The sequence below is a fragment of the Nelumbo lutea genome, chromosome 7, assembly GCF_056320005.1.
Source record: "Nelumbo lutea isolate HS-2025 chromosome 7, American lotus-T2T, whole genome shotgun sequence".
In the NCBI taxonomy this organism is placed as follows: domain Eukaryota; kingdom Viridiplantae; phylum Streptophyta; class Magnoliopsida; order Proteales; family Nelumbonaceae; genus Nelumbo; species Nelumbo lutea.
Genome location: NC_142690.1, coordinates 1,821,946 through 1,835,089, shown reverse-complemented (window position 1 = coordinate 1,835,089; position 13,144 = coordinate 1,821,946). Strand labels below are relative to the sequence as shown.

General features: G+C 34.8%; 1 protein-coding gene across 2 annotated transcripts in view; it reads left to right on the top strand.

Annotated features, from left to right (window-relative positions):
• LOC148844570 (RIBOSOMAL RNA PROCESSING 5) overlaps positions 1-13,144 on the top strand; it is a 71,796-nt gene that overhangs the window by 27,201 nt on the left and 31,451 nt on the right. For both annotated transcript variants that reach the window (XM_088953069.1, XM_088953068.1), the window contains exons 14-15: positions 1,054-1,190; positions 11,138-11,269. In XM_088953069.1, the coding sequence (XP_088809195.1) occupies positions 1,054-1,190; positions 11,138-11,269 (269 nt within the window). The remainder of the gene's footprint in view (positions 1-1,053; positions 1,191-11,137; positions 11,270-13,144) is intronic.

Sequence of the window (13,144 nt, the reverse complement as noted above, 5' to 3'; positions counted from 1 at the left end):
AGTAAAAAGCAATAAGTAGGCTCTTACCTCATTAATGTGAGGTGAGAAATTGTGGGTACAATAAAGATGAAACAGAAACACATGAAAATCTTGGAGCATAACAACAATCACATTCAAGTTAAACTATCAACACTAAAAAGTACAGATACAGTGCACAATGATCAAAGCATATTATTATTTGAATTACAATATTGAAGGTAGGCTACCCTTGTAGTAGTTTAGTTTTATTTGGGATTGATGAATGGTAGACCATGAAGAAAATTCATTGTTGACTAAACCCCAGCAGCAAAATATGCCTTTGGGATTCATTGTAGACTATACAATTGCATTTTCTTTCTTTCATTTGTACTCATGGGTTAGCTTCTATTTGGAATTGATGTTTTTAATGGTTGCACTATGGCACCATGGAATTGATGTTTCTAAGTCAATTTAGTATAGATTGTATTGGATGGGAGGTTGGGTTCAAATATCAAGTATCCTGGTGTAAAGATATAAATAATCTACCTATTGAAGTCTGTAAATTGTTCATGAAGTTGTATTTTCGTGGTTGCACTATGGCACTTATGTATGTGCACATTATAGATGTACAACGTTTTTCAACACCTTAAAGACTCTTCCTCTATATTTGAACAATTGTTGCTCTCCTGGTTATCTCCAGCTCCGAATTTTCTGATATTTTTCTGTCCTTCCTACAATTGAACCTTTCTTCTTTTTACTTAGTGTGTTCTAGGATGGAGTGATGATCTTTACTGTCTGACATACCTGAAAGTGTCAGTTTATTTGTAATAAACTGTTTTTCTTCTTGATTTTTCCTTCATGGATTCTGATCAACAAAAGGTGTATTTTGCTGCTGATTGTTTCAACTTGTGGGTACTTGAAATGCTGATTGTTTAGTCTACAGTGAATTTCAACTCGTGGGTACATGAAATTGTTTTTTTGTCTACTTCTGAATTTTTTTGTGGTGTTTTTTGTTTTCCTTTATTTTTAGGCATGCTTGTTATGAAACATGTTCTTTATGTTAGTGTAGTCAATTTTAACGGAGATCTTTTGCAGGTGAAATCAAAGTTGGGAATTCTTAGTTCATATGCTGATGCTACTGATGGATTAATTACACATGGGTGGATCACCAAAATTGAGAAATATGGATGCTTTGTCAGATTTTACAATGGAGTGCAGGGATTTGCCCCCAGGCTTGTTCTCTATCTATATTCTTATAGATTCCTTTTTTCTTTTTCTAAATCCCCTTTCTATTGGGTCCTGTGATGCATTTGTATTTTTATTTTCTAATTATTGATTCAAATAATTTTGGTAATCTGCAATCTGCCAAGACTCTTCCCTCAATTACCTTTCTTCTGTGTATTTTATACACATTCGCCTTATCACTGGTGCAAGGTTCACTGTTACCAATTATGCATAGTTGAGCCTTCGCTTCTCTTCTTCTTTTAGGCTTGTACAATACCATAGCATATCTTCCTCTTTCTTCTATCAAGCAGTACATCCAGTTAAATAAAACTACACCTTATTTTAAAGCTGCACCCTGCAAACCTTATCTTGTAGGTGACTTGTCAAAAAACTTTATCTTGTGGGTGGCTCCACACACCCCTTGTGTCATCAATGGAAATTTAAATATTGTGGGTCCATATAACTTTTGTATGTCCACCTGCTTCTATCAAAACAAAAACCGATATCCATAAAAGGCAAATAAATTCCTATGGGCATGGACTTTTAATTTTGTTTTTTTCCCTACTAACAAGTCCTGTGGGCTGAAAGCATGGGTTTTACACTGCCAACACATGTGGGAAAGGTGGGCCCAAACAAAGAAAAACTAATCCACCCATCTACTAATCAAAATATATAAGAAAAAAGCTTATTAATATGCATTATGTGTTATACTAAAATGTAACTTTTAATAAGTATGTCCATGAGTGTAACTTCTAATAAGACTAATTCTTCCAACAAAAGATATTTTGCTTTCCACCTATCCAGCCTCTTCTCTATTCTTTCAATGATTGGTTTCCAAATGATGGTTGAAGAGGATTTAGCCCCAACCAGCATACCCAAATAGGAAAGAAGGCAACTCCCTTAATCTGGACTCATATGCTGCAGCACAATCTGAATGGATTTCACTTCTCACCTCACCAACTCCACTGAGAATACTTTTCAATAAGTTCACTTTCAGACTTGTCAATGGATCAAAATTTGCTAATAAAGCTCTTAAATTTAGGACCTGCTGCACTGAAGCATCAAAGGAAGATTAGGGTATCATCAGCATATTGCAGATGGGAGATATAAGGGCAACCTGTCCCCACTTTAAAACCCTCAATGAAACTCCCCTGAACTCCTTTAGAGTTTAGAAAAGAATAAATTTAACATCTGCATAACTAACACGAATAGAAGGGGAGAGATTGGATCTCCTTGCCTCAAACCCCTATGAGCTTTAAAAAATTGTGAGGAAACCCCATTTAAGAGCACTGAAAAAGAAATAGTTGAGACACATGCAAACATCCAACTTTTCCATTTCTCTCCAAAACCCATTAACCTCCTATTCCCCCAAACAACCCCATTCCACATGATCATATGCCTTCTTGATGCCAATCTTAGACACCAAACCTGCTCTCCCACTTTTAATTCTTGAGCCAATGCATTCACTTGCATTGGCAACACCTTTGCCAAGAGTTTGTATGGGCTGCAAATCGGACTTATAGGTCTGAAGTCTTTAATGTCCACATCACCTTCCTTTTTTTGGGATAAGAGTGATAAAAGTATCATTAGCCATTCTCTCCAATGATTTATTCTCAAAAGATTCTTTAAACATCAACAAGAACTCCTCCTCTAACAGATTCCAACAAGCTATGATGAGGTTAAAATTAAATCCATCCAGGCCTGGTGCCTTATCCCCATTTAGGTCCTTCAAAGCTGCCTTGATTTCATCTACTCCAAATTCCCTCTCCAGCCAATTTGAAAACGAAAAAAACAACTCGCTCAACTTTTTAGGTTTAACTCCTCAACCCCCAAGAGAAGGGAATGTGGGTGGGTTAATTGAGACTCACAAATCAATCTGAAGAATGTATTTGCTCTAGTGATCAAAGTTCTAGCCTCTCTGAAATACTTTTGGAAAACTCAGGACTCCTTATGGCCATTTCTAAACTAACAGATAACATGTCAACATAGTTGTCAAGGAGACTAGGCGACCATAGGGCGCCCAGGCTCCTAGGTGCCTAGGCGGTGGAATCCATAAATATAAAATTTATAGGTTTCTACACTTCCTAAAGGACTTAAACTATTTTATAAGTTATATTTGCTTACTAGCTACACATTACACTAAGCATAATTAATAAAATCTTTCATATAAGTGTAATTTTCATGTGAAAACATAAAAAATGAACATTTGAATTAAAAGAAATAAGCAATCAAACAAGTGGATGATAAAAATAAATAAACAATCAAGCAAGTGAAGTGAGAGTAACAAGTCTAACATGGCAACACTAAAAAAGTAAAAAAAAACTTGTAATTTAAAAATTTAGTTTCATAAAACCATACCTTTTGGATGATTGAGTGTTGACCTTGAGTATCCCTTTTTCTGCAACTTTGCCTTCAATAAGAAAACAAATTAAAAGAATTAGTCAATCAATGAGAAATCAACTTTGCCATCAACAAAAATGAAGAAGTACTACAACAAAAATAAAAAAAAATTCATAAGAATGCAATATCAATCCTTTAAGGATTAAAATACATACCATGGTTGATGCTTGCTAGTTTATGTAAGATCTAGGAAGTAGCCAATTAAGAAATAATAAGATGAAAGCCATGAAACCATTAAAAAATGAAAAAAAACATAATAACTTATAATGAAGAAGTATAAATCATCATTTGTCTCCACAAGTCCAAAAAAAATAAATATGAAGTTTAAAACTTGAAAGGTATCGTCTCCACAGAAAATTCTCTATTCTCCAATTAATTGGAGTATCTAAGAAGTAATAACCACCAACACCTCCACTGAATGCACTAATATCATTAGCACCATAATCAACATCTTCATCCTCGTTATCATCATTGTCATTGTCATTGTCATTGTCATTGTCATTGTCATCATCATGATCATCTTCAACATCAATATCTTCTTCTTCATCTTCATTATCTTCCATATCTTTGTCCCACATCGAGTCTTCTTCTTTTTAAATAACATTTTTACCATTATCTTGTCTTCCAGACTCGCCTCTCTCACAACCACCTCCACCTTTACCTCTACTTCTACTTGCACCTGCACTTGCATTTCCATGTCCATGTCCACTTCTCCTTGGTCTATTTGACCCTTCAAGGATTTCAGATGCCCCTAATGCTTCATTAACTCGAGTCCATGTAAGATCACACCCTTCATAGACCAAGTCATTTGAGGGGTCTTTCCTAGTCAACCATTCACCAGTTTCATCTACATCATCAAACCAAATAGGGTCAAACTGCTTTTGATTTGCATGCCTTGTTGTAAATCTTTCTCGGAGGCTTCGATTGTATTGAACAAATACAAGATCATTGAGCCTCTTTTGATTAAGCCTATTCCTCTTTTTTGTATGAATCTATATTCACAACAAAATAAGAAAAATTATAAAAATGAGCATTTTAACTTTCATAAATAATTTTATCAGAAAACCAACCATTAGGTCCATTACTTAGAACTTACATGCTCAAAAGTGCTCTAGTCGTGCTCACAAGCAGAAGAAGTGCATGTAAGACCTAATATGCGTAATGCAATATGCCTAAGGTCTGGGGTGCAATGTCCATGGCTATGCCACTAATCAGCTACAAATCAGAAAAAAATGAATTAAGACAATATAGATTTAAAATAATCGGAATAAAATATAAATATAAGTTTCAAGAAAAGAGAACTTATATTACTTGGTTGCTTCGTTTCATGTTGCCCAATTGCCAATTTTTTAGAGAAAGCACCGCTGGCATGCTTATACTCTTCCAATTGATGAGAGATCTTGTCTTGAATTTCAATATCACTGACCATTCTCTCAATGCAATCTAGAAAGCCCATTTTAAACTTTCCAACCAATGCTTCATCTTGTGCTTTAGCCTTATAATAAAGGGTTGAATTGAGGAAAACACCAGCAAGGTGCAATGGATGTTGCATCATATTAGTTCAACACCTATAAAAAATGTCTAAAATGGGTTATACTCCCTCTCTTTTCCACTAAAGTTTTCTTTTATTTTCTCTTGCTTGCTCCATTGCATAGTAAAAATAACCCATTGTGGGTTTCTCATCACCGTCAGCCAATTGTAAAACCTCCACAATTTGTTGGGCAACAAAAAGACCAACTCTTACATTTTTCCAAAACCTAACAGAAAGCATAGTGCTTGATGCTCTTAGTCCATCTTATTTGTTTACCCATTTACTCTTGTTCCACACATCACCAACAAATAAAACACGCAAGGGCTCCTTGAAAGTATACAAACTCTGTAAAGTTAGAAAAGTGGTGGCAAGCCTTGTAACTGCACATCATACAAGATCTCTTCCATTTATTTTTTTCCCTCATGCGTGCAAGAAGAGTGTTTGCCTATAAATAAAAACAGTTACTTGTCTTGCCCTGGCAATACAACTTTTTGTAGTCCTCAATTCTTCAATGTCTTCCAACATAAGGTCTAGATAGGGGTGAGCATTATTCAGTTGAAATTGAATAACCAAACCGAAAATTTTGGTTTCGGTTTTTGGTTAAATCGATTTGGTTATTTTGGTTTTTGGTTATTTCGGTTTTCGGTTTCGGTTTTTGGAATTAGAATTTCGGTTAACCGAATTAATCGAACTTTTTATTATTATATGTAATATATAATATATAATATGTAATATGTAACATATAAAATATTATATATTATATATTTATATATTAATATATAATATACTGAAATTCGATTTCATAATATATATTTTATGGTATATGATATATAATATATATTCTTATATATGATAAAGTATATATTATTAAAAATCGGTTTTAACGGAAATAACTGAAAACCGAACTGAAAATTTTGGTTTCGGTTATTTCGGTTTTTCTAAATTTTGGTTTCGGTTCACTTTTTATTTTTTTTAGTTTGGTTTTTAAAATTGTGGTTTGTTCAGTTCGGTTTTTAACCGAATAAACCGAATGCTCACCCCTAGGTCTAGACAATGAGAAGCACAAGGAGTCCAAAATAAATTCTTCCTCTTCAATCTTAAAAGATCACCAACAAAAACATAAGAGGAGTGATTATTAGTAACCACTTGCACCACATGTTGTTTCCCTATTTCCTCGACAACTTTATCAATCAACTTAAACAGGAAAGTTGCATTATGGACTTCATTTGATGCATCAACTGAATTTAGAAAAAAGCCCCTTTAGGAGAATTCACCAAAAAATTGATCAAAGATCTTTGCCTTTTATTAGTCCTTCCATCAGATATGATGGTACAACCATATGTCTTCCAAGAAGCCTCATACTCCTTGTACATTTGCTTTGTTTTCTCAACCTCCCCTTTCAAGAATGGCTCTCGTAACTCATGGTAACTTGGAGTTGGGGTGCTCTTACATATGTCACCGTATTGAAAGGAATCCCGGCTTGATAAAACCACTTTGCTACATATTCATTTACTTTTTTCCTTTCTTCATTTTTTAAACGACTTTCAATGCTTGTTTGAATCAATTGTCCTTTATTCCTCACTTTAACAACTTTTCTTGATTTGGTCTCACAAAACTATCCATTTGGTCCTCTAACATTTTCCTTCTTTTTGGTGGAAAGGGGGTATTTGAAGTTGGGGTGCTCTTACCACTTGAAATGGAGACACCTACTTCCATGGTTTAATTACTTTGATTGTTGGAACCCCTTTCGGATACAATTTGCTCCCATGCCCCACGGTTATCTTCAATTGTAAAATCATCCAATGGTTTCTTCCTCTTATTCTTCTACATATATTCTTGCATCTCCTTGGCAATACTTGCAGTAGTTTTGGGACATTTGGTGACATCCCCATATCCCCCAACCAAATAATGTTTTATCCTTTTTATTCCTCCTTTAACAACTTTACGACATAATGAGCATGAAATTGCATTTTTGTTGTCCAAATCATGCCAAAATGCATATTGCCATGCAGGATCCTTTGGTTGAGCCTTACACGTAACACTGACACTTCCCTCAACAGTTGGCATTCTCTATTTCTATTGAAAAAAACCCAATCAGCAAATAAAACACATTAGAATACAAACAAAAATGTTAAACTAGAAAATAGTTAATCTATTTTGTTCCTAAATTAAATAATGAGAAATATGAGTAAGAGTCTAAGAGAAAAAGACCAAGAACAAGGGCAAATCAACATTGACAATAATTAATAAATTAATAATAACAAATAATAATTTCTTGATAAGTACACAAAAGCGAATAAATAAACGTTAAATGGAAGCAAGTAGTAATGCAAATCAGCAAATGCAATATTACAATATACCAATTGAAATTAAATAAAAAAATTCAGCCATATAATCAAATCTCAGATTTTCATTTGCCATACAATCAAGTTTCAGACTTTTAGTTCATCCATATAAAAAAATTTCAGGCATATATATATTAATGATATATAGAAAATATTTGAAAAAAACTGATAAAAAATAAAAGATTTCAAAACACACTAATTTTATTCAATGAGAAGAAGAAAAGAAGAAGAGTTGAAGAAGAATAGAAGAGTGGGGTTCAGCTGTTAAAAACTTAGAACAATGAGTGGAGGAAGGGAGGAGAGGAGTATAGGGTCGGAGCCCCTGTTTTTTTTTTTCGAAAAAAACACAAAAAATAGGACTGAGTTGACTGACTATTGACTGAGAACAGTCATGGGGCGGAAGAAAATGAGTGGAGAAAGGGAGGAGTATAGGGGCAGAGCCCCTGTTTTTTCGAAAAAAAATGCAAACTCTAGAGAGGTGAGGAGGAGAACTTACATCTTGATGCTGAAATCGTGCGATGGAGTTGGGTTGGAGCTTGAAGGCTACAGTTCTCTTCCCTCTCTAATCGAACAAAAACCCTCAAGACAAAAGAAAACTTGTTAGTATGTATTGTCTTAATAATAAAATGATAGCATGTAACCGGTTCTATTTTGAAAGAATAAAACTGCCAATAAAAATATAAAAACAATAAATTAAAAAAAATGTTTATTAGATGTATAAGGCACCTGCCTAAGTCTCTGGGCGGGTGCCTAGTATACAAAACCAATGTCGTTTGGGCAAGGTGACCATGGAAAACCGCTCGGTCGCTTGGGCGCCTAGGTGTTGCCTTGACAACTATGCATGTCATCTTCCTCAATTTTCATGTACTCTAAACTTATGATAGTCATTTATTCTAAGCCCTTGGAGAAGAAGTTTTGTCTTGGGTTGAGGTTTATCCTGTTAGCCTATGGGGCAAGTGTACGCTCATAACATCCCTCTCGCAGCATCTTTATAAGCAACTTCTATCCCTTAAATGTCCTGGTTTCCTTGAGTAACAGCCATCAAACTAGGAATGTTAGTCCATCCTTGGATCATGTCATCCATAAGGTCTTTGTTATCATATCTGGTTTGCTACCAGTGGGCCACTCTTATAGTGATTTGTACTGTTTAGAACATCACAAATTCATTTTCTGTTGGATAAAAATCTAGCTTTTCGTTCCTTCCGTATAGACCAAAATACTGTTTTCACACATCTCCACACAATCTTTTACGTTTTCCTTATCAGGGGTAAAAGATTATTCTGTAAAGAGTGTATGAATATCAACTGGTGGTTGCCACTGTGCATTGAAGGCAAATAATAGCTCCAAATATGTACAATGTAAGCACAAGTGACAAGGAAATAATAAGTTCTCCCATTACTGGCTTAAATACAAGTTGCAGTTCTCAAATGTTAATTTTGGGCTGTGAGAGTGATTTTTTGTCAGCTTAGAGAGCATGGATATTCTGTAATATTCTTTTTTCTGGTCTGGGGTTTGGCCATGATAAAGTGTCTTTTAGGTCCTTATTAATTTTTTTTGAGCAGCAAAGAAATGTTTTCATTAAATTAAAATTCTGAATTCTGATTTAGTACATGCATTCCATCATGGAGATAATCAAAATGCATCAGGTTACAAAACTGCCCAGAAGAGACTGGGTCTCTCAGCTCTCTGTTTGGCTAGAATATCTGTCAACTCATTTGCTTCCCTCTTTACCCTAGCAAAACTTGAAGTGAACCTCTTTGCAAGTAGGTCAATTTCTCTGAAATACATCTGAATTTCCAAAGTGCCGAATTGATTTGCTTTGCGCAAGAAATAATCAAGAGACAATTTTTTACCTCACAACCTAGTATTTCAGCCAATGTCTGAATGTCAACCTCTTCCAGGTTAATTCCCACCACACAACTCTTTCCACAATTGGTTTTTAGCTTTGAGATGCATTGGAAACTATCAACTAGAGATTTCAAATTCCTCAAACTGGAATCACCACAATCTTAACAATAGATGATAATGTCCTTAACAAATTACAGGTGGGTCACTACAACCTCAGATCTACCAATCCTCCAGCCTGTGACCAGGCTTTCTTGGTTAGGCCTAATGGTTTGTCTACTGAACCCCATAGCCACTAATGTGAACAAGAAAGTGGGGGGAGGATCTCCTTGTCTTAACCTCTTTCAGCCGGAAAGAAATCCTTAGCCACTCCATTTATTAATATTGCGAAGTGTGCTGAGCTAACACAACCTTTGATCCATTTGTCCATCTTAATCCAAGTCCAACATTGTGTAGGAGACACAACATGAAAGACCAGTCCACTATATCCTTATTAATGCCTGTTTTAAGTCTCTTGTTCTAGATTTTAGTTTAAGGATGAAAGTATTTAGGCAGTAGAGCAGTAGTTATATCTTTCCGTTCAGTCAGGGCAGTTGATCTCATATTATTTATTTTCATATATTTTCACATAGCTTCATAATTTTAGATGAATGGATGTTCATTTTGGTTATTGCTGTTGCAAGCGTACAATTGTGTTTTGCAATTTTCTTGTTGTGTTTATTGACTCTTAAGTGTGGTGCCTAGAGCCTTGGGATAATCCTATGTTTATTCTTTATTGTATCTAATTCAGAAATTTTTGCAAGTTATCTGTTTATTGCTTGCTATTTGCTCCTGTTGGTAATAAAATTAGATTTGCATACTTCAGGCTGGAAAATCACTACAAATATTTATTCCTTATTCCTTGGAGTCTTGTATTTTGATGTCAAATTTCCATATAGTGACCTTTAGTGTTCATTGCATCACCTAATTTTCATAATACACTGCCCTAGAAAGCCTTCTATTGGGGAAAAGCTTCCTCTAACTAGTTCACAATATTTTTGTCTAACTTGGTTAGTTCACCTTATTTTCTTGGTTCTTCCAATATATTCTCTCTCCCTCTACAGTTTTGATATTAGCAGTATTTTTTGATATGCTTACGTTATTATTTTTAGTATTCTAATATTTATAGATTCTATTCAAGCTAGTTTAAATCTTCAAAATCCATCTTTAAAACCACCTTATGTTTGTTCTATGAATTTCTTACCTTTTGCTACACTACAGTACCTATTTGATAAAATTTCCCAGACGTCCTGCATCAGGATCTTGTTTTGAGTGGTGCTCCCTTGAATCTTAGAACCAGATCCACGATCAGTCAATAATTCATTGTTTTAAGACAATATATGTTCTCATAGTTTTTAATAGTTTTAAAGAATGCTAAGTTGTTGATTAACCTACTTTTTCATCTGTGGAGCAACCAAACCTCTAATACATACAGCCATCATGTCCTAGTACTGCTATTTTTTTTAATGAGTAATGCTCCTAGTACATCTGTTACATTGATTATACTTTTGTTTTTGCTGTCTGTCCAATCAAATGACAAGATGGAAACTGTCAACTTTCTACAAGTTGAGGCCTGATGGATTTATTTGTATTCTTGAAAGAAGTGATGTTTTTATCTTCTTTTCATATGGTATCTGGATTTCAAACATGGAACTATAGTGTGAAGTACAATTGTATTTCTTGGATTCATGATAATTATAATTTTTGTTTGATTCTCTCGTCTTGTCCTACGCCTTTTAACCCTTTCTAATTCAATTAATGGTCAATTGATTGATCAATTTCCTTTGCTAACCAGGTCTGAACTTGGATTAGAGTTGGGTTGTGAAGCGGCTGCGATATATCATGTTGGACAAGTTGTGAAATGTAGGGTCATAAGTGCTATTCCTGCTTCACGAAGAATCAACCTTAGTTTCATATTATCTCCAAGGTTTGCTTTCTTTAATATCCTTAACAAGGTTGTTATGTGGGTGCATCATGTATGATTTTGTGTGCTGTTTTTGCATTTACTTGGGGTTGCCATCTGTATAAGCACCTATTCTCTATCCTGACATGCACAGGCAGTTTAAATTTGTTAGTAATATGCAAGAAACACTGGTTTGGAATGTAGACTTTTTTCTGGCTCAAGCAATATACTTTTATCCATGATTTCTGCATTTTTTAGAAATTCCAGTTTCAAGCTTTAGTTATACCTATATAGATTTCTTGTGTTTTTAACGCATGGTAATAGAGATTGTGCGGTCTGTTAGCTTTGTGAGTGATCTTTTTGTTGATGATATGAATGAATCCAGTACTTTCATCTTTCTCTAAATAAAAAACTTATCATTGTATTTGTTCAAGGATCTGATCACCCAAAAGAAACAGAGCACTCCAAGCTCTGAAAATTAAGTGCCTATATTTTGGATGCTGTGATGATAGTGTCTGAGTGTGTTGATGCAAGATTAGGGAGCAGTAGAGATGGTCTCATTTGCAAGATTAACATTGAGATTTGATCATGAGTGGGGATTCTTGGAGGGAGTCCTGGAAAGAATGGGTTTTGGGAAAAGATAGAGGAGTTGGGTGTTTGCATGTGTTTCTATAGTCTCCTTCTCAGTGCTGGTTAATGGTGTTTTGACAGAGTTCTTTCAGGCATTGAGGGCCTTAAGGCAAGGTGATCCCCTCTCTCCACTACTCTTTTTGCTTGTTGTAGATGTTCTAAGTAGGTTTGCAAATAAGGGAGCAGATATGGGTTTGATGGGAGGCTTTAAAGTTGGCACTGACAGGGAAGGAATCAAGGAATCTCCCTCAGTCACCCCCATTTTGCAAGTGACATTCTAATTTTTTTGGAAGCATCGGTTGATAAGGTATTGAGATTGAGGGCCATACTCAAATGTTTCAAAGTGTTGGCTGGTTTGAAAATCAACCTAAATAAAAGTGTGATTATTGGAGTAGGAAATGTATCCCAATTACTATTGGAGGAGTGTGCAGCATCCTTGAGTTGTCTTGTTGGTGAGTTTCCTCTGACATATTTGAGGCTTCTGATAGGTGCAAAACTTCAGCATCATCTATGTGGCAGCCGATTCTTGGAAAGGCATACATCCTTCTCTTGGGGACAGAATCACATTAACAAAAAAGTGTCTTGTCTAATTTGTTAGTTTATTAGCTATCCATAATGAATGTTCCATCATCCATTGCAAACTCAGTTGAGAAGATGCAAGCAGATTTTCCATGGTGTGTGTAAAGGTTTTCAAATGGGATTGAGTATGTTGGGATAAAAAAGATGGTGGTTTGGGGATGAGAGTGAAAATTGTTCTACAAGGCACCAGTGATTTAAAAGGCGTGCCTAGGTGCATAGGTGAGGTGCATTTCATTCTCTCATCCTAATAAAATGTCTTCTTAAAAAGCAATTAAAACCATAAAATCATTATTTTTTGTGTGAAAACTAAGAAATGAAGACCTAATGTGGACTTGTTTGGGCTTGCCTCGAGGGGCGTGGCATAAAGGCGGCTCGTAGAATCAGGAATGTAATATGTTTTACATTACATTAGCTATGTAAAGTACTGCAATTGAGTGAAAAAAAGAGATTAGAGGTTTTACATGCTTGAAAATGTTTTACATGTTTGATTTTATTTTTAAATTCTCATTTGAATATGCTTTACATCTTATGTTTATGTATTTTAATTTTAGATAATAGGTTTTTTAAAACATTATTTTAAAATTTAACTTTATATTTTTTAGTAATATCATGTTCTATAATTTTTTATTTGGCATTTTTTTGCATTTCTTTTGTATTTTTTTCGCCTTGCTTCAAAAAGGTGCACACCTC